This window comes from Carcharhinus amblyrhynchos, chromosome 2 (assembly GCF_965287045.1).
Source record: "Carcharhinus amblyrhynchos chromosome 2, sCarAmb.v2.hapA, whole genome shotgun sequence".
Taxonomy (NCBI): Eukaryota; Metazoa; Chordata; class Chondrichthyes; order Carcharhiniformes; family Carcharhinidae; genus Carcharhinus; species Carcharhinus amblyrhynchos.
In genome coordinates this window covers 77,685,198-77,707,910 of record NC_137325.1, presented here as the reverse complement: position 1 = coordinate 77,707,910, position 22,713 = coordinate 77,685,198, and the positions used below count along the sequence as shown (strand labels likewise).

General features: G+C 42.4%; 1 protein-coding gene across 1 annotated transcript in view; it reads right to left on the bottom strand.

The window, feature by feature from the left end:
- LOC145355508 (uncharacterized) overlaps nt 1-22,713 on the bottom strand; it is a 207,281-nt gene that overhangs the window by 22,710 nt on the left and 161,858 nt on the right. The window contains exons 23-28 of the mRNA XM_080207731.1: nt 22,612-22,680; nt 18,208-18,276; nt 15,871-15,939; nt 14,696-14,764; nt 2,198-2,266; nt 1,056-1,124 (exon numbers count right to left, since the gene is read on the bottom strand). Coding sequence (XP_080063857.1) covers nt 1,056-1,124; nt 2,198-2,266; nt 14,696-14,764; nt 15,871-15,939; nt 18,208-18,276; nt 22,612-22,680 — 414 coding nt within the window. The remainder of the gene's footprint in view (nt 1-1,055; nt 1,125-2,197; nt 2,267-14,695; nt 14,765-15,870; nt 15,940-18,207; nt 18,277-22,611; nt 22,681-22,713) is intronic.

The following is a 22,713-nucleotide window of genomic DNA, read 5'->3' as shown; positions in this document are numbered from 1 at the left end:
ATGTCGCACTATCTGTAACCCCCGTGACTTGCCTGGGTTTGCAAAACCTCACTTACTGTACTGTCTGGAGACAATACACATCTCTGTAACCTGTGATCAGTGCTCCTTCCACTCACATTGTCAGCCACTTCAGGTCTTGAACAGCAGGTTAGGTGTAAGGATTCGCATTCTAATCAGTAATCTCTAAACTGTCTGTGCTTTATATGCTCTGTCTGAGGCCAGAACTCTCCATTCACCTGACGAAGAGGGAAACCTTGAAAGCTTGTGAGTATTATCAAATAAATCGGTTGGACTAAAACCTGGTGTTGTCAGACTTTTTACTGTGTTTACGCCAGTCCAACGCCGGCATACCCACATCATTCCTAAAGTAATGCAGGGTGTTAAGCTGGTTTGGGAACTTAATATTAAAGCTGCAATGCCAGCTCCTGCTCCGAAAGCCATATGAAAGGAGAAGACTGCTGACCTTGAGCACAGCCCAAGAATGAATTTTTAAAAATTAAGGTCCCGTGAACAAAATAAGATAATTGGCCAGTTACATCAAGTACATTGTTTGAAAGATTAATATGGACCAGGATAGCAGGAGAATTCCACAACCCTTCTTGAAATAAAGTTCATTGGATCGTTTACATTTAAGACAGACAGTTTAACACCTTGTCCAAAAGACAGGACCTCCAAATCTGGAGCACTCTTTCAGGTGCTGAAGTGTCAACCTAGGTTAAATGCCTAAAATCACTGGAGTGAGACTGAGATCACGGGCGGAATTTTGCGAGAATGATTCCAAGTGTCCAGCTAGCGTCAAAATGGGAGAGTTGCAAATCCATTTTTTGGGTGAATTTTCAAGCTCAATCTTCTGCATAGAGTGCATGGAAAAATGGTCTAGACCATTTCTAACTGCTGCAGGCAGTGAGTTGGGCTTAATTCGCCAGCCAGCCTGCACAGGGAGTATGAGGCCATCCACTTCATCTAAGAAAGATAGATCTGAGTAATTTTTAAAAGGTGAGTAGTTAAAAACAATATAATTAACACTATATTTGTGACAAGCAAATATTGTATACCTTTTGTCCTGGTATACCTTCCCCTGCTGGCCCTCTAGGACCTATCAAACCTGGAAATCCTGGTGCTCCCTGCAGACAGACCAATTACAATATATAATTACAGATTGCAAAACAGATGTTGAAATTAACCATTCTTTTCCTAAATGAAACATGTCAATCTTTATACTTAAGTGATATTGAAAATATATTCTATGAAATGGGTTTACTAATGCAAGAGCCATTTAGTGTTATTAATGGTTCTTTTATTTTTATTCCACTTTGATTACATTACTAAATTCCTCCAGAAATATCTTAATTCATATAAAGGTAAAAAATGTGGAGTTGATGTCATAGTTGTCCTCATATAAGGACATCCTTTGCCATTTTTCTAATACTGATGGTTAGAACTACTTTCTCTCCATCACTGTATGAAATTTGTAATGTACTTTAGATCATTTGCTCTGTATAAATTTATCTTCTCCAGGTCGTAATCTGACTGAACAATTAACAACATAATCAATATGGAACAAGATATATCTTGGAATCATAGAATCCTACCATGCAGAAGGAGGCCATTCAGTCCATCACGTCTGCAACTACAATCCCAGTAAGAAGTCTCACAACACCAGGTTAAAGTCCAACAGGTTTATTTGACAGCAAAAGCTACTACTTTCGGAACGCTACCCTTTTGTCAGGTAAGGGGGAGTTCTGTTCGCTAACAGGGCATATAAAGACACAAACTCATTTTACAAAATAACATTGTCTGCATCTTTATGACTTGATTACCTGTAAAGACTCGCATTCCAACCATTATTTTGTAAATTGAGTTTGTGTCTTTATATGCCCCGTTTGTGAACAGAACTCCCACTTACCTGATGAAGAGGCAGCCCTCCAAAAGCTAGTGGCTTTTGCTACCAAATAAACCTGTTGGACTTTAACCTGATGTTGAGACTTCTCCATAACCGTCCAACGCCGGCATCTCCACGTCATGACTACAATGCCACCCAGGCCCTGTTCCCATAATCCCATGTATTTACCCTAGCTAGTTCCCCTGACACAAAGGGGCAATTTAGCATTACCAATCCACCTAACCTGTGCATCTTTGGAATTAGATGAGGGTTCAAGGTGGGAATGTCACAGTGTTTCATACTCAGTTTTATTACCTTTGGTCCTTGTATGGCCTCTCCTTGAGATCCTTTGGGTCCAGGCATACCCATTCTTCCAGCAGAACCCTATATAAATTATAACCAGACAATAAAATTAATCAAATGATATTATTCCATGTGATTTCCTGATCACCTTAGATGTAACTCTTCACCTTGGAGTTGTAACATTGCTTTTGTAGTTACAGAGATAGGGATAGCGCTTCTGTTAGCTTACATGAGGCACTTTTGCCTAAAATATTTATAGGATCAAGAGAAATCAGAAAATCAACCAAACTGCCACAAAAGATTCTGGAATTTCAGGTATGAATTGTGCTAAGTACAAGTCAATCATTGCACTGTTTTAAAAAATACTAGGGGCGATTCTCCCAACCTGTTGTGCTGCTCTAGGGGAAAGGGGATTTCAAGGTGAGCTGGAGGTGGGGGGGTGTGGTTTGGGGCTGGCCCAGACATGTCTGAGAGGCCAGCAATCAGGTGGTGGGGCAGTCAGCGATGAGCGATTGCGGGACTGGCCAGCAATCGAGCTGGCCAGTGATTGGGTGGCCAGCAATGTGGGGTTACTGCACATGCACCGATCTCCACACTGTCAGACCGGCACTTGTGCAGTGGCCCACTCAACACTATGCTGCTGGCCTCTCGGACAAGAATAGTTCCCACCCCCAGCTTTTCAGTGTGATTCACACTAGGGCTCTCTGTGATGCACAGAATGTGGAGATTCATTTCGAAAATCCGACTGAAAAAACCAACGGGATTTACTCCAGTTTTTACGCAAATTCAGCACTTATAATATTTTTGAGAGAATCCCACCTTAAGATAGCCTTTCTATGAAACTGGCTATGCTCCAGATCACATTAATTAGCATGGTGCATTTCTTTTAGTTGTGACCATCTGCAAGTCTTTGAGGGAGCTCTTATCATTTTAGTTGCAAGAGGTCCTTTTAAAATTCAGTTTTTAAATAAGAAAAATCCTTAATTTATTAAAGAATGATAACTATACATCTACAAAACAAGCACATTGTTTTGCATAATTTATTTTATCAATTCTGAATAAGCAGTAAATCTATTTCTCTCCCCACAGATTTTGCCAGAGCGGGTGAGCATTTCTAGCTTTTTTGGTTTCTAATCCATATTGCTGACACTCAGGTGGTGCAGTCCCAAGCCCAGAGCCATGGACAGCCAGAAAGAGAATGCACAAGGGTGATGAGTTGATTGTTGCATTCAATATGACATGATTCCAGTTGTAATTTTGGTTTGAAATGTTTATTTTGCGGTGGCTTTTAGTTTTTCATTATAGCCAAGAGGATGATTGAGGGAAGGGAAGTTGCACAGCTAGTGCACGGGGAATTGGAATTGCAGTTATACGTATCTTTCTCATCCTCCTGTTCCTCAGCTGCTTGCCATGAAGCTGGTAACTAGAGCTGTTCACTCCTTACACTGAGATTATGCAATATGTGGCAGACCATCATGAATCTTGGTACCTATTGTGACAAATAATGCAAGGCTCCTCCAGAGTGATCCAGGCAGTGGAAGCATTGCTTCACCATATCAATGGGATGTTCCAGCATACACACATTTCTTGTGACAACGTGGCTCTCATTGTATCCTTGATGTGTACATGTACACGGGTTGCACACCGGAATTATGAGTCTTGTGGTCAGTAATGGGCCTTAACGCTTCTGGTTTGCAATGGTAACTCAAATACAACTGGCACAGAGTACAATGACAGAATGATTGCATTGTGACAGCTGCCAGGATATCAGGATTGACCTGCATAATTTGCTGCCTTATGGTGACGCACCAGCTGGTTGTGAAGGAAGTGGAATCACTTTTGAGTCCAGTTTGGGAAGAATTGACTGATTCTGTTCTGACTCTACTGCGGACAGCCCTTTTTCTTCCTCCTCTTCTAGCACCCTGTTCTATTCTGCATGACCTCGTCCTGCTTCAAGTCGTGCTGTATTCTAAGGGAAATGGCTACTAGTGAACCCATCTCTGAGAGCAACTAGTGTGTGTAGAAACCTTGAATTCAGAAAAGTCCTTCAACACTATTGCCTACACCCCTGGAGTACACATATAGAGTTGAGAACCCCTGAACTATAGAAAATAACAAATGCTTGTAAAATGAAAGTAACAGCCAGAAAAAAATCAACCAGCAATTAACCCGCAAGCAATTGATAATCACTTTAAATGCACAGGTGGGGAGGTCCTTCTTAAAGAAAACAGGGGGGGGGAAGGAATAGGTCAGAGGAAATGTAATAAAATCAAAGGAAAACAATGAAGTAATTGAGCAGGGTGGTGCTTTGGGTAGTGATAACTAGAGTTTGGCAGGAAGAGACAAAGACTACAAACATGAGAGTGTGCCAACAGATAAGGCTGGAGATTGCAGAAATGGTAAACAGAGTCAATCCGGTTCACCCAACACTCATAACAAAATGGACCAATCGTTAGTACAAATAGAAATAAATATGTACGACCTGATAACCGTTGCCGAGATACAGTTGCTGGGTAACCAAGGTTGAGACCTAATGTTGAATGATCAAATGGCCTATTTAAGTCCTAAGTTTCTATTTTCTTGCTGCTCAACATAGTTGTGTGAAGTTAAGTCAGGACATTATTTGGATTCCAACCAGCAGAGGGATTTCCCCCAATTCCTTTGACTCCAGGAATACTTGGGCACCTTGATGCCATTCTTGGTCAAATGCTGCCTTGATGTCAACGGCAGTCACTCCCAACTCACGTCTGGAGTTCAGCTCTTTTGTCCATGTTTGAATCAAGGCTATAACCAGGTCAGGGCTGAGTGACCAAGGCTGAACCCAAACTGAGTGTCAGCGAGCAGATTATTGCTGAGTAAGTGCCACTTGATAATGTTGTTGATAACACCTTCTATCACTTTACTGATGATCGAGAGCAGACGATGGGGTGGTAATTGGCCAGGATGGATTTGTCCTGTTTCTTGTCCAGGACATACCTGGACAAATTTTCACATTGTCAGTTAGATGCCTACATTTTAGCTGTACTGGAATGGTTTATCAAGGGCCAGCAAAGTCTGGAGCAGATGTCTTCAGTACTATTGCTGGAATATTGTCAATGCCCATAGCCTCTGCAGTATCCAATTCATTCTGCTATTTCTTGATAGCATATGGAGTGAATTAAATTGGCTGAAGACTGACATCTGTGATTCTGAGGCTGTCTCTATGTGAGAGGCCAAGATCACCCACTTGGTACTTCTGGCTAAAGATTGTTGTTAATGGGGCAGCACAATGGTTAGCGCTGCTGCTCACAGCGCCAGGATCCAAGTTCAATTCCCGGCTTGGATCACTGTCTGTGTGGAGTCTGCACATTCTCCCCGTGTCTACATGGGTTTCCTCTGGGTGCTTTGCTTTCCTCTCACAGTCCAAAGATATGCAGCCTTATAATTTGCACTGATGTGCTGCGCTCCCCCATCAAGGATCATGGAGATATTTGTGGAGCTCTCCAGTAAGTTATTTAATTGTCCAATACTTTTGCTGGGTATGCCAGGACTACAGAGCTTAGACCTGATCCAATGATTATGAAATTGCTTAGTTCTGTTGATTACTTGCTGCTTATGTTATTTGGCATGCAAGTAGTCCTGTGTTGTAGCTTCAGATAATTCTTCTAAGTCTTTCTTGGCGAAGACTCATTTACCACCCTTTTTAAATTCCAACTTGCTTAAAGCTTAGCTGCCAATATCCTGTCCTTGAATTAAGTTCAACTCAATGATTACTCATAAGAACATAAGAAATAGGAGCAGGAGTAGGCCATCTAGCCCTTCGAGCCTGCCTCGCCATCCAATAAGATCATGGCTGATCTGAAGTGGCTCACTTTCCCGCTTTCTCCCCATAACCCTTAATTCCCTTGTCTGTCAAAAACCTATCAACCCGTGACTTAAATATATTTAGCGAGGTAGCTTCCACCACTTCAACGGGCAGAGAATTCCAGAGATTCACCAACCTGTGAGTGAAGAAGTTCCTCCTCAACTCCGTTCTAAACTGCCCCCCCTTTATCTTGAGGCTGTGCCCTCTAGTCCTGCTGTCCTTTCTGAGCGTGAAGAATCTCTCTACCTTTACTCTATCCATCCCTTTCATTATCTTATACGTCTCTATAAGATCCCCCCTCATCCTTCTAAACTCCAACGAGTACAGACCCAGTCTATTTAATCTCTCTTCACAGACTAACCCCCTCATCTCTGGTATCAGCCTAGTGAACCTCCTCTGCGTTCCCTCCAAGGCCAAAATATCCTTGTGCAAGTGCGGCGACCAAAACTGCACACAGTACTCCAGCTGCGGCCTCACCAGTACCCTGTACAGTTGCAGCAAGACCTCCCTGCTTTTATATTCTATCTGCCTCGCTATAAAGGCCAGCATCCCATCTGCCTTCTTGATCACCTACTGCACCTGCAGACTGGGATTTTGCGACTCATGCACAAGGACCCCCAGGTCCCTCTGCACCGTAGCATGCTGCAGCTTTTCGCCCTTTAAATAGTAATCCCTCCTACTATTATTCCTCACACTTGCTAACATTGTACTCCATCTGCCAGGTCCTCGCCCACTCGCTCAGCCTATCTAGATCCCTCTGCAGGCTTTCAACACCCTCTGCACAATTTGCTTTTCCACTTATCTTTGTGTCATCAGCAAATTTTGTCACCCTACACTCAGCCCCCTCCTCCAGATCATCTATATAAATGGTAAATAGCTGAGGCCCCAGCACCGATCCCTGTGGCACTCCACTAGTTACCAACCGCCAATCAGAGTAGCACCCATTGATACCAACTCTCTGCCTCCTATTAGACAACCAATCCTCTATCCATGCTAACACCTTACCCCCAACTCCATGCCCCCTAACCTTCTGAAGCAAACTTTTGTGCGGCAGCTTATCAAACGTCTTTTGAGAATCTAGAAACACCACATCCACCGGTTCCCCTCCGTCTACCGCACTAGTCACATCCTCATAGAATTCCAATAAATTCATCAAACATGACTTCCCCTTAACGAATCCATGCTGTGTCTGCGCTATCAAACAATTCTTCTCTAGGTGCCTCGCTTTTTCTTCTTTGATGACGGATTCAAGCATTTTTCCAACTACAGACGTTAAACTAACCGGCCTATAATTCCCTGCCTTTTGCCTGCTACCTTTTTTAAACAGTGGCGTAACATTAGCCGTTTTCCAATCTTCTGGCACTTCCCTGGAATCCAGCAAAGTTTGGTAAATAATCACTAAGGCATCTGCTATCACCTCAGCCATTTCCTTCAGAACCCTGGGATGCATTCCATCCGGTCCTGGGGACTTGTCCACCATCAGTCCCGCTAGTCAACCAAGCACTACCTCTCTAGTGACAGTAATCGCATTCAGGCCCTCAACTCCTACCATCCTTCTATCTTTAATATCTGGCAAACTATTCGCGTCCTCCTCTGTGAAGACCGAGGCAAAAAACTTATTTAAGGCCTCAGCCATTTCCTCATCTCCCACCACTAATTCCCCCCTCTCATCCTCTAAAGGTCCAACATTCACTCTAGCCAGCCTCCTCCTCTTTATATATTTGTAAAAACTCTTAGTGTCCTTTTTTATATTTAGTGCTAGTTTAGCTTCATAGTCGATCCTTCCTTTCTTTATCAACCTCTTAGTCAATCTTTATTGATTTTTAAAACTCTCCCAATCTTCTACTCACCCACTACTTTTAGCCACTCGAAAAGTATCAGCTTTTAATTTAATACTCTCCTTTATTTCCTTCGATAACCACAGCTGATTATCCCTTCTCCTACATTCCTTCTTTACCATCGGAATATATTTCTGCTGAGCACCGAAAAAGATCTCCTTAAAGATCCTCCACTGTTCCTCAGCAGTCCTACTGACCAATCTGCGCCCCCAATCTACATTTGCCAATTTCTCTCTCATCCTATCGTACTCCCCTCTGTTCAAGCAGAGGACACAGGTTCGGGACCCTACTTTCTCATCCTCCATCTGCATCAAAAACTCAACCATACAATGATCGCTCGTCCCAAGAGGATCCCTCACAACAAGATCCCTTATTCTACCTGCCTCGTTACATAACACCAGATCTAAGATAGCTTGCTCCCTTGTTGGTTCCGTCACACACTGTTCAAGGAAACTATCCCGGCAGCATTCCAGAAACTCTTCCTCAAGCCCACCGTGTCCGACATGAGTCAACCAATCAATATGTAGATTGAAATCCCCTATAATTATCGCTGTTCCATTTCTGCACACATCATTTATTTGCTTGTTTATAGCCCGCCCCGCCTCCAAGTTATTATTTGGGGGCCTATAGACCACACCCACCAGCGTCTTCCTCCCCTTACTGTTCCTTATCTCCACCCACAACGATTCCATGTTTTGCTCTTTGGAGCCTATATCTTCCCTTACTACCGCCCTGATATTATCCTTAATCAGCACAGCTACCCCACCCATCTTTTTCCTCCCATCTATCCTTCCTAAACACTTGATACCCCTGGACATTCAGCTCCCAGTCCCTGTCACCCTGCAACCACGTTTCCGTAATTGCCACCAGATCATATCCATTTGTGCTGATCTGCGCCATCAGCTCATTCACTTTGTTCCGAATGCTTCGTGCATTCAGGTAAAGTGTCTTTATCCCAGCCTTTATCTGGACCCTATTTGAAGGAATGCTACCAACCTTTCTCATGCCCCCTACTCCTTTTATTATTGGGACATCCTCAACATTTTCCTGTGCCCGTACCCTCTCTTTTACTTTAGACATTGTAATTTCTCCTACCCCTGCACCCTCCCCCCCGCTAATTAGTTTAAAGCCCTATCTACAGTCCTAGTTATATGATTCGCCAGGACTCTGGTCCCAGCATGGTTCAGACCAAGACCATCCCATCTGAACAGGTCCCACCTGCCCCAATACTGGTGCCTATGCCCCAGAAATTCAAACCCATTCCTCCCACACCAATCCCTGAGCCACCCATTCATCTCTTTAATCCTATCTACCCTATGCCCATCTGCACGTGGTTCAGGTAGTAATCCAGAGATAACCACCTGTCAGTTCTGCTTTTTAATTTGATTCCCAGCTTTTCATACTCCCTCTGCAGATCCTTAGTTCCCATTTTGCCTATGTCGTTGGCACCCACATATACCACAACGACCGGATTCTCACCCTCCCACTCCAGGTTCCTCTGCAGCCCAGATGAGACGTCCTGGACCCGAGCACCAGGCAGACAACACACCCTTCTGTATTCTTTATCATTGTGACAAAAGACAGTGTCTATACCCCTAACTACACTATCCCCAACTACCACTACATTCCTCTTTACTTCTTCCTCCTTGTCCTGTGTCTGCACCACTGTACCGTGGGCAGTTTGCTCATCAACCTTACAGCCCTCATTCTTGTCCACACTGGGAGCAAGAACCTCAAACCTGTTGTGCAGATTGAGAGGCTGAGGCCTTTGGGTCCCCCCCTCCTTCCTCCCCACTCCCCCTTCCTTCCTCTCACCCTTCCTCCCCACTCCCCCCTCTTTCCTCTCACCCTTCATCCCCACTCCCCCCTCCTTCCTCTCACCCTTCCTCCCCACGTCCTTTGTTTGAATAGAGGGGAGTACGGTAGGATGAGAGAAGAATTGGCGAATGTGGACTGGGGGAGCGCGTTGGAAGGTAGGTCTGCTGAGGAGCAATGGAGGATCTTTAAGGAGATCTTTCTTGGTGCTCAGCGGAAATTTATTCCGATGGTCAAAAAGGACCGTAGGAGGAGAGGTAATAAGCCGTGGATAACGAAAGAGGTGAAGGAAAGTGTTAAATTAAAAGCGGAGGCGTTTAGAGTAGCTAAGAGTAGTGGGCGAGAAGAGGATTGGGAGAGGTTTAAATGTCAACAAAGATTGACAAAGAAGTTGATAAAGGAGGGTAGGAGAAACTATGAAGCTGGGCTAGCGCTTAATATAAAAAAGGATAGCAAGAGTTTTTATAAATATATAAAAAGGAAGAGGCTGGCTAGGGTGAACGTTGGTCCCTTAGAGGATGAGAAGGGGGACTTAGTGGTAGGGGATGGGGATATGGCTGAGGTCTTGAATAACTTTTTTGTTTCGGTCTTCACGGAGGAGGACGTGAATAATTTGCCGGATGTTAGAGATGGAAAGGTGGTAGGACTGGAGGGTCTTGATGACATTACTGTTACTAGAGAGGTGGTGCTCGACAGACTGGAGGGGCTGATTGTGGACAAGTCCCCAGGACCGGATGGAATGCATCCGAGGGTCCTGAAAGAAATGGCGGAGGTGATAGTGGATGCCTTGGTGGTTATTTTCCAAACGTCGCTGGATTCCGGGGAAGTGCCAGAAGATTGGAAAACGGCTAATGTTACGCCGCTGTTTAAGAAGGGTGCCAGGCAAAAGGCGGGGAATTATAGGCCTGTTAGTTTAACGTCTGTTGTAGGTAAAATGTTAGAATCCGTCATCAAGGAGGAAATAGCGAGGCGTCTTGAGGGGAACTGCTTGATAGAGCAGATGCAGCACGGTTTCCTTAAAGGGAAGTCGTGTCTGACAAATTTACTGGAGTTCTATGAGGATGTGTCTAGGGCGGTGGATAGAGGAGAGCCGTTGGATGTGGTCTTTCTGGATTTTCAGAAGGCGTTTGACAAGGTACCTCACAAGAGGTTATTACAGAAGGTCAGGGGGCATGGAGTTGGGGGTAGGGTGTTAGCGTGGATAGAGGACTGGTTGTCAAATAGGAGGCAGAGAGTGGGGGTCAATGGGTGCTATTCGGATTGGCGGATGGTGACTAGTGGAGTGCCCCAGGGGTCGGTGCTGGGGCCTCAGCTATTTACCATTTATATAGATGATCTGGAGGAGGGAACCGAGTGCAGGGTGTCAAAATTTGCTGATGACACCAAAATTGGTGGAAAGGCAAATTGTGCGGAGGGTGGGGAGAGTCTACAGAAGGATCTAGATAGGCTGGGCGAATGGGCCAGGAAATGGCAAATGGAATTTAATGTTGGCAAGTGCGAGGTGGTCCACTTTGGTAGGAATAATGGTAGGAAGGATTATTACTTACATGGAGAAAAACTGCAGCAGGCGACGGTGCAGAGGGACCTCGGGGTCCTTGTGCATGAGTCGCAAAAACCCAGCTTGCAGGTGCAGCAGGTGGTCAGGAAGGCGAATGGGATGCTGGCCTTCATCGCGAGGGGGATTGAATACAAAAGTGGGGAGGTCTTGCTGCGGCTGTATAGGGCATTGGTGAGGCCGCAGCTGGAGTACTGTGTGCAGTTTTGGGCGCCGTACTTACGCAAGGATATTTTAGCCTTGGAGGGAGCGCAGAGGAGGTTTACTAGGCTGATGCCGGAGTTGAGGGGATTGAGCTATGAGGAGAGGCTGAATAAACTAGGCTTGTACTCGTTAGAGTTTAGAAAAATGAGGGGAGATCTCATTGAGACGTATAAGATGATGAATGGGATGGATAGGATAGAGGTGGAGAGACTCTTCCCGCTCAGAAAGGATAGTAGGACTAGGGGGCATAGCCTCAAGATAAAAGGGGGGCGGTTTAGAACAGAGTTGAGGAGGAACTTCTTCACTCAAAGGGTGGTGAATCTCTGGAATTCTCTGCCCGTTGAAGTGGTGGAGGCTGCCTCGCTAAATATTTTTAAGACGCAGGTTGATGGGTTTTTGATGAGAGAGGGGATTAAGGGTTATGGGGAGAGGGCGGGAATGTGGAACTGAGCCACGACAGATCAGCCATGATCTTATTGAATGGCGGGGCAGGCTCGAAGGGCTAGTTGGCCTACTCCTGCTCCTATTTCTTATGTTCTTATGTTCTCCCCCCTCCTTCCTCCCACCCCTCCTCCCCTCAGCAGCACCCTCTTGTTCCTGACCCTCAGAGTTAGCCAGACTAGGGGGTTTGAATCTCTCTTGCACCCCATTATCCAGGTTACACTCCCTCTCCCTGCTGAGCCTCAGTGTCTGAAGCTCAGTGGCCAGCTCATCTACTTTGAGCTGGAGCTCTTCAAGCAACCAGCTCTTACTGCAGATATGGTCACTGGGAAGGACCTTGGGGTCCACCAGCTCCCACATCATACAGAAACAGCACATCACATGCCCTTCCATCACAGTCTCCTAGTGATTTCTAAACACAGTTAAGAATTTAAACTTACCTGGCCCTTTTCTCCCAAGCCCTTTGATCCAAAGCCCTTACTGCTCACTCTGCTTCCCTCTCACTCTGCTACCTGCTCCCGACACTGCCCGCTGTCAACAGCAAGCTACTCCTTTCTACTATCTCTTGCCTTCCAGTGTATTAAACTTTAAGTCCTTATCCTGATCTTCAGGTTCTTTTATGATGGCTTACCTGTCTCTTTATCTGTAATTTCCTTCAGTCTTGTTTCCCTTCCCAAAACCTTTGATTCTCTGACTCTGCCCTTTTGTGCTTTGCACTACCATTGCAGAGCCTTCAGTTGTCTCAATTCTATTCTTCACTACATCCTTCTTAAATATTTTACCTCTGTACTCTCTCAAGCTAAAAAGGGATTAGTATAGATTGGTATTTGATGGTCTGCATAGAGATGGTGGGCCAAAGGGCCTGTTTCTCTGCTGTATGACTTTTTGACTCTACTCAAAAGTGTTCTTTCTGATCAATCTTTTGATAACCTCCTAATTCATACATAAGAACATAAGAACATAAGAAATAGGAGCAGGAGTTGGCCATCTAGCCCTTCGAGCCTGCCCCGCCATTCAATAAGATCATGGCTGATCTGTCGCTGCTCATTTCCACTTTCCCGCTTTCTCCCCATAACCCTTAATCCCCTCTCTTATCAAAAACCCATCAACCTGCGTCTTAAAAATATTTAGCTAGGCAGCCTCCACCACTTCAACGGGCAGAGATTTCCAGAGATTCACCACCCTTTGAGTGAAGAAGTTCCTCCTCAACTCTGTTCTAAACCGCCCCCCTTTTATCTTGAGGCTGTGCCCCCTAGTCCTACTGTCTTTTTTGAGCGGGAAGAGTCTCTCCACCTCTATCCTATCCATCCCATTCATCATCTTAAACGTCTCAATGAGATCTCCCCTCATTCTTCTAAACTCTAACGAGTACAAGCCCAGTTTATTCAGCCTCTCCTCATAGCTCAACCCCCTCAACTCTGGTATCAGCCTAGTAAACCTCCTCTGCACTCCCTCCAAGGCCAAAATATCTTTGCGCAGGTGCGGCGCCCAAAACTGCACACAGTACTCCAGCTGCGGCCTCACCAATGCCCTATACAGCTGCAGCAAGACCTCCCTACTTTTACATTCAATCCCCCTCGCGATGAAGGCCAGCATCCCATTCGCCTTCCTGACCACCTGCTGCACCTGCAAGCTGGGTTTTTGCGACTCATGCACAAGGACCCCGAGGTCCCTCTGCGCCGTCGCCTGCTGCAGTTTTTCGCCCCGTAAGTAATAGTCCTTCCTACCATTCTTCCTACCAAAGTGGACCACCTCACACTTGCCAACATTAAATTCCATTTGCCATTTCCTGGCCCAATCGCCCAGCCTATCTAGATCCTTCTGCAGACTTCCTCTGTCAACTTTTTATCTCCCTATGGTCTCTCTGTGACATTTTCTACATTGGCATTGCTATACAAATGCAAGTTGCTGCATTTTGCAGTGATTTTTAATGTAAAACAGGCATGCTGAATAAAATTGATGTATTAAATTTTATATATATAGTGTAGGTTTACTGATATTTCTAATGTATACTATGGTAAACTTTATTGAAGGAAAGCTCTAAATGAATATAGCAAACATCTGCCATTTGCAATCTCTTCCTTCACGAATTTGTTTGCCCACACAACTGTCCAGTGCAGCCCCAAATTTTCACCATCCGTATCATTGGTCCTGAAATATTTTCAGAAACTGGGAAGATCTCTATTGAGGTTCATTTTAGAGTACCTGTTTGTCATCTTCAAGCGATTACAAATGAGGGAAAGAGACTTAAATTACGGGTTTTATTTCCTAGATAGTCAGTGGTCAAATTTGTAAACACAATATTGGTGGTGGGGGTGAACAGTTAGCTGGTGAGCTACTTCATCGATTCAAGCTTCGTAGATTTTAATTTGTTGAAACAGAAATTGTTGGGTGAAAGGTGTTTTTTATGAAGTGTGAATAAGCTCAAAGCCAAGCTTCTGAATAACATGCTGGCGCTGCAGAACAAATATATGCTTAGCAAGTTAAGACTCTAATTTTATGTTGTTGTGATGGAACTATTTTTATGGTGACTGCATTCAAGACTTCTTTTATATGTTTGGGGTGTGAATTTCACGGCTCAGCAGGGACAAGTGTTGGCTAGGTTTCCACATCTGGGAAAGCAAAGCTCAGACATACAGCAGACAAGTAATTTTGCGATGGCGGCAACCTATCTAAGTCATTCCCATTATAAAGTATGTTCACCCTTGGCAATTTCACCCTTTATGAGAATTTGTGGGAATATAATCCTCGTGAACGGCAGGACTTTACTGTAATAAACTTGTCACTAGCAAATTGTGGTTATCAGTACTGACCTTTGGACCAGGATATCCTATTCCTGGAACACCAATCGGCCCTGGTGGTCCTTGAAGGCCAATATCACCCTGAGAAAAATATTTACATTTATGTTAATGATATTCTGTAAAGAACCAGTAATAATGTTCATGAAAAAGACAGGTGACAAAATCAATTTCCAATCAGTCAATCTAATCTATTTTCCTTAGGCCAGCTAAATAAGACTTCCTGAAAGACATTTAATACATTCAAATTAAAGGTAAAGAATTTGCCTTTGATCTAGGCAGTATAATCTCAAAATTTTTCAACTATGTCACTAAACTCTCCAAAGAGCATCAGATAAATAAAAAAGGGCCACAGGAGCTGTCTTTTGGCAGGTTAGAAATATTTCTGCCAATTGTTTCCTGCCCATTGAAGGCAACAGAAATTATGGTTAAGTCTTGTTAGCTTTAACATGGTATGTAGTATCCAAATTTCATTACATGTTGTGTTACCTGACTGGGAAAGAGATTAACTGTTGCCACATGGAGTGAATAGCAAAATGCTAAATATTCACCTCTCAATTTGATAAGCACAGATATCCAGGGACATATCTAATTATACTATCTGATAAAATGAAAATCCTTTTGATAGATGCTACAATCTTGAAGCTCTTCTACACAACTCTAGCTGAGAGTGCTGTCCTTTTCAGATGTCTCACTCAGCATTGCTGTTTTAGGAAAACAGACACTTTAAGGCTATAGTGATTATTGAACCAGGCATGAAGGATATTTGATAAGCAGATTTCTCTTGAGAAAATCTGTTCTTGAAGATTTTTTAAGAAAGCAAAGAGTGTCGTGGACAATGAGTATCAGCCCTTGTCTCAGTATTACTGCTGAATGTGTTCAAGGAAAAGGCCTCAGATGTAGGACAAATTGGTTCCTGAACCTGTTTGGGCCCTTCTATATAAGACCTTTTAACACGAGTTTGATATCTGGACGAGGATATGCACTCAGGGCAGAACTCGTTGACTGATTATTTTAATATTTTGGAATACTTTTCGTTAGATAATTAATTAAAGTTAGATATTTGTAATTGGGTATTTTTCTTTTTTTTATTATCCATTTTGTATAATTTTTTTAATGGACAAGCAAAATACCCAAAACAAATTTCCCTATGGATAATAATAGTCAATAGAATTGTATTATAGATTTACCTTTGATCCAGGAAAACCTTTGCCATCTTCCCCTGGGTCACCACGTGGGCCTGGCAGTCCTTGCACACCCTAAAATACAATTGTAAAAAGAAACTCCTTCTTATAGAGGGGTTAAAATATTTTAATAAATAAAGCATTCTATGACTATTATATGTGACAGCTGAAGAAATCCAGGTTGTAAAAAACTAGTTTAACTGGTAATTTCAGCAATAATCTGGGAACACGTTAAAGATTACTTTTAATCCAAACACTAAATCTTACAGCATTACCAACAGATAACTAAGGATATAGCTCAATACCCACTTCTTGCTGTAATCACTGTGGTGTTTCTCTAGAGTTAGTCGTCTTCAAATTCAAAAGAGACTCTTATTCTCTTTATTCCTTCCAGATATTTTTCTGTCAATTTTGATTTATTTCATTGGCTCCTGTTCTTTCTTCCCGATTGTTAAATTTTGGGGCTGTGTCTTTAACTTAAGGCAAAATGAAGGGGGTCATGTGACCATTTTGAAATCTGTCTGAAAGCAAGCCTTTCGCAGCCTGGTAACTTTTAATGTCAGAATTATCTTTAACAATAAGCATTTTTCCCCAGAGATTTTTCCTTTAGAAAAAACTAGGCAAATTTTCCAGACTCATTTAAACTCCACATGAATTTGGTCTTACAAAATTTAACAAGAGCTTTCACCTGCATTCCTGTGTGGTGAACCATGGAGAATTTCAGTCTTGGGTTTTGCTCCACTATCCAGTTAAAAAAAAGGAAACAAAAAGAAAACTGACCTTCCTTGTTTCTAAGGAAACAAAAACTGAACCTGGGATTTGAAAACCAAAACTTTTGGGCAGACTGAAACTGATTGATGCTATATAAAGGGATATGGAACCATCCACGTCATAGTTGAAGCTTGGAACTGATGTGTACAGTTTGCAGCTCATTAGAAGATAGTCAAAGTGAATGACAGTTAGAGAGACCTGCACTGTGAGCAGAGTTTCATTTACTGTGTGGAAACGTGGGTAAGACTTAATCTCAGCTGAATGTTGTGAGGAACTAGAAGATTCAAGGCTGCTCGGTTTGAAACTAATGGATGAGTCCTTATGAGCTTGGAAGAATTATAAAAGTAACCAGAACAAAGGACTGAGGCATTCACGGTCAAGAGATGGTAAATTTAAGCTTTACCTCTAAGAATACTTATGAGTGATCTTTACAGAAGTAAGAAGTAAACCTGAGTGCACAACGTACATAGTTATAAAGTATAGTTAAGCTAACCGTGCTTGTTTTGTTCAAGCCTTTATATACAATAAAGTTTGTGTTTATTTATAAAACATGATGGGTCAATTCCCTGACGTCGCCTGCAGCTAGAATTTTCCAGTCCTACTGCAGTAAATGAAGATTTGGCTGAGTGTCAAATTTTCCATTCTTCAGGCAGCGGCAGCGGGACGTAAATGGTTGGGGAATTCTAGCCAATATCTGTTGTTGTGGTTAAAATTAGGTGTTTAGATTGCTCTTTAAATGTTAATGGTGCCTAACCAGATGGTAACAGGTCAGTGACTATGTAAATCTTGTAGATAATGAGAGGATGATTCCCCCACCTCCCCCCTTGGAGGAATCTAGAACTGGGTCTCCCATTTAAGGCAGAAAAAAAATGAGGAATTTGTTCTCAAAGGGCTGTTAATCTTTGGAATTCTCTGCTGCAGAGAGCAGTGGAAGCTGGCTTACTGAATTTAAGTTCGACAGATTTTTGATCTTGATCAAGAGATTCAAGGGTTACTGGTTATTCAAGGGTAGGTGGAAAGTTCACTTAAGTCCACAAGCTGAGCAGCCATGATCTGATTGAATGGTGGAACAGACTCGAAGGTCCAAATGGCATACTCCAACTTCTACTCTTTATCATCTTGTAGACACAGGAAAACTAAAACCATATTAATCTACAAAATTGTTCGCTGCACTATTCCTGTTCACTTGAAAGGCGACCATTCTGAATTTGATTAAATTTGTGCAATTTTCAAAATTGCTGCTAAAATTCTCTAATAAAATACAAAATCAGATTACTTCCCGTGAAATGGGCCACATCTGAGGTGCCCTTGGTCTGTCTACTCAATATTGTTACTTATTCCTAATCACCGCAGAATGGAAAAGTGGTAAAGCGAATGAAATATCAGCACTGGCTGATTGTGTGCATATATTGAGAAATCATTTTTTTGCAATCCATTGAGCTGAAAGCCCTTGGAGTTCATGAGTGATTTCCTAATAGGCATTCTTGGGAGGCATGACCCAGCTGTGCTTAAAGATTATCTGTGAACAATTTGCAAAGGTTAAAGAAAATATTGCATTGAGCCACTACTTGCCTGAGGGCCAGGATAACCTTCTCCTTTCGGTCCAGGTGGTCCAGGTAATCCAGTAGCCCCACGATATCCCTAAAAAAAAATTCAATGCATAACAAGTGTCATTCAAAGATGACAAAATAATAAATTAATTAAAAATAATACAATAAATATTTAAAAATCTACAAACAAAGGCTTAATAGAATCTTGAAAACACATGCCTTTAGGTTTATTAGAGGAAATAATACCACTAGACAACACACTGATGCAAAGGTTGCAGGAAACAAGGATTTTATCTCTGGTTCTCCCTAACTTCTCTACAAAGCTTTTGCATTTATACTCAGTTAAAATACCATTATATCATGTCCTGAATTCCATGACTTACTTTCAGCTTATGCTAAAAGTTCATCAGTTCAGCATTCTACAGACTTGTTAAGGTTTATAGTTTAAGCAGATGAAACTTTCATGCCCCTATCTACATTTATGGTGCCTTAAGGCAGCAACAGATATAGGCTTATCTGAAGCATGTTGAAGCAATGCATAAGGCGGACTCAATCCATCTGTGCCAATCCAATCATAGAGGCCTTGAATGTCTGAACTGATTTTTGGACATTTTCCAGAACATTGTTGCCAGCAGATTCAGAAAATAAAATGGATGTTTTAATGTAACCTGCTTTATTAGCATTCTGAAAAGCTTGAGAAAAACCATCTCACTAACATCTGTATCCATCAGTTATTGCAACCTGTATGTCATTTAACATTACATATCATAATACAGATACTGTAATTTATAACACGACAACACAAGAAAGGGTTTAAACCAATTATTCACCATTTTTTGCCATTTGTGAAAAAAACTTCCCCTAGACTAAAAGATCCTCCAGCATTTCTTTTAACGATTATCCTTTGAGGATCATTCCGACCAAATATTATTCCTTCCCAATGTTCCATTTCAGTGTTAACTCAGGGGAACAATACTGTAGTTCTGCATGGTCCATTAAATCAACAACTACACAGGGGACATTCAACAAATGGGAGGTTTATTAACTAAACATACAAACTCTCTTTAAACACACCTACTCTGCCTGAGATTCGGAGTAATCCTGCCAAACTTAACCCTCGTGATGCTCTAGGTGAGCATGTCATCATGAAGTCAAATGGTGACCAGGTCTACACATTGCTTAATTTTGGAAGTTCCAACCTACAGCCTTCTGTACTTTAATTGTGAAAAACACAGCAGCTGATGACGAATCAGGACATATGTTCCAGCTACTAATGTAGGGCTCCTCCGGAGTGGTACAGGCAGTTACTTAAGCACCTCAATCATCAGCTCAAGGATGTTGACTGTGTTGGCATTGCTCTGATGATGATCCTACTGGCCATGTGTGGATGAGTTGCAGATGTGAACCAGAGGTGAAGCAACTGGTCCTCATTTCACAGCAACCACTTCTTTCAAGGTTCTAACATCTCAGTTGACTTAGAACAAGTTAGCTGTATAATGCAAGTTCATTCACCTCCAACTGTGTTTGTGTGCAAGTTGTGCATATGTTTTTCCAACTTTCAGTGCATCTAGGCTGTTTGGAAAAAACAAACGTCACCTTAAGGTGATCCTTAACTTGGAAAGTCATCACAAACCCTGTGACATGCCCAAAAAGATCTGACAGGTTCAGTGGATCATCCTCCTTGGGTAATAGTGTGTTGGTACCATGCAACCCAGGAGTAATCAAAGAGCACACATCCATTTAGTGAATCCTCTAGAAATTATTTTCATCCTCCAGCTCCCAGAGGATAGCAGGAACATTAAGAAGTCTCACAGTACCAGGTTAAAGTCCAACAGGTTTATTTGGAATCATGAGCTTACAGATTGTTGCTCCTTCTTCAGGTGAAGGAGCAGTGCTTGGAAAGCTCTTGGCTCCAAATAAATCTGTTGGACTTGAACCTGGTATTGTGAGATTTCTTACTGTGCCCATCCCAGTCTATCGCTGACATCTCCACATTTTTGTAGAAGAAAAGAATGACATCCTACCAGACAAGCTGCTGGATATAACACTGAAACATTAGTAACTGGCATGTGCTAAAAAGGGTGCATATACAAATAAAACAGTAAAAAAAGATTCAAAATCAACCTAACAAAGGAAAACAATAAAACAAAATTATATTTACAATTTGAAGATGGTACTCATTTTTGTAGGAAATGGGAACCACTTCCTTGGTGTGAATCCAGATTCTATTTTCACTGCACCTGGATAAACTTGTTCCAATGAACCAAAACCGTGCCAATTCAGGAGACAGGGACATTCTCAGAATGCCACACAATGGAAAATGAAGCTATCTCTGAGGATCACATTGCAAATCTTTTTATTCTCCAGCAATATCCAGTGCATCCATGTTGTCAATCAAAGGTATGTGTTCAGAACCCGTGAAACCACAAGATCTTCTGGACACTGAACAATTGCAAATTTTTATTATAAAAATGTATTCAAATCATGTTGCTCTGTCCCAAACACCACAACAAAAGGCTGCATTTCTCGTAGTTAAAAAGATAACAGTTCAAGTTATTATTGATTCAGACGCATAAGGTTAAAAATGTTTGACAAATGTAAATATTGAAAAGAAATGTTAAGAAAACCAAAAAAAAAGTGTCTTTGTGCTTGGCTACAGAAGCCAACTTTGCAAAATTTGTATCCAGAGCAGCAGCAGAATTCCAGCAGAGCAAAATAGGTTTTTGAAATTGGACCAATGATTTTAAACCAAGCACTCATAGTCACAGAATCAATTGAATTCAAATTTGAGTGTTGTTGACAGCCTCAAGCCAAGCAAATAGCAGGAATACTTTGAAGTAATTCTAGGTATTTAAACCTAGGCGGGGAAATAAAAGAGTAATCTCCTCTTTAGACAGAAGGATCATAGAAGCCCTACAGTGCAGAAGGAGGCCATTCAGCCCATCGAGTCTGCACTGACCACAATCCCACTGTGGCCCTACTCCTGCAACCCCACACATTTATCCTGCTAATCCTCCTGACAATACGGCCAATTTAGCATGGCCAAACAACGTAAACCACACATCTTTGGGCTGTGGGACGAAACCGGAGCACCCTGGGGAAACCCACGCAGACACAGGGAGAAAGTGCAAACTTCGCACAGACAGTGACCCAAGGCTAAAATTGAACCGAGGTCTCTGGCACTGTAAGGTAGCAGTGCTAACCACTGTGCTGCTCTGGGAGGGAGGAGGGACAGACTCATCTCTCATACATAAAATCCTGCAGTTTAATGTATGTCTTCATCAAACTTACCATCTACATCAAAAATAGATTAACTCGGAAAATGTTTTAAACCTGAACAGCAAAGACCTTCAGACTTCTAACAAGGGCCTGGGTGTATACATATCATTTTGAGAATGACTGGAATTTATCAGCCTTTGTTTCATTCGTGAGTCTTGCATTATTAGAGCAGCATTTTACGGGAAATTTATTCAGTTTGTTAATTATCTTAATAATGTTGTCACCAGTTTTCAAATAAAGTCCCATTAATTGTTCATGATTAAGAGTGTCAGATACTGCTTTAATTTACCAAAACCAGTAGCTCCCTACTATCTCATGCACACTTACTTAAAATTACAAGGTGAGGTATATCTGGGAGGGTTCCAAAATCACGCAGAGGGAAACATCACCTCCACATTGTAACACAAGCAATAGGAAAAATTCTTCACATCTGCACTTCTGAGGGATGTGGGGATATGTAACACAAATGCTCTGACCAGCTTTCCCTTTCCCACTCTATTCCTGCCAATTTTGGATTTTAACATGACTGATTTGACAGTAGTTAGGGTGCCTGTCAGACTCAATATGAGCATCTTGAATTGATGCAAATTGGAGTCCCATGACATCAATGCAATTCTGCTAGTATTTTAACTTGTGGCTAAATAGGGGAATTACCACAACTTTTCTAACAGGCAAAATAAATACGACAGGAGCACTAAAATGGCCCTCCAAGGTAAGCTAAAAACTTCATTTTATGGAGCACAGGAATGTTGAAGCTATTTCTGCCCTGTACCCAGCCTTTGACTCCTCTGCGATATTCCAGAATTCCCTGCCCCATGACACACTCATTTGCCAGTCAGCTTTCCTTTGGTGCTGGCCCAACTTCCAGTTCCACCATCAGTCGGGCAGCTGCCACTTTCTGTTTGTATCAGGGAGACAACTGACCAGCAACATGCAGGCGAGATCCGGTGGTTACAATACTCAGCAAACACAAGCGTGTTTTGCACTGATCTTGTTCCTTGTCTGCCTGAAACCTGCTGGGGGTTAAAATCTATTGCATTTATTCAAAATGCATCACTTAAATTGCTTCTGAGAAGTAAAATTTGAATCAAAATATAAAGGATAAGTCATTCTCAGGGTTGATGGTTAATGAGATGACTTCAGTTACCTTGGGACCTATTGTTCCAACTCCCGGGTTACCAATAGAACCTTGTGGTCCTGGTGGTCCTCGATCACCCTGCAACAAAAACATATAGTGTTAAATTTATAA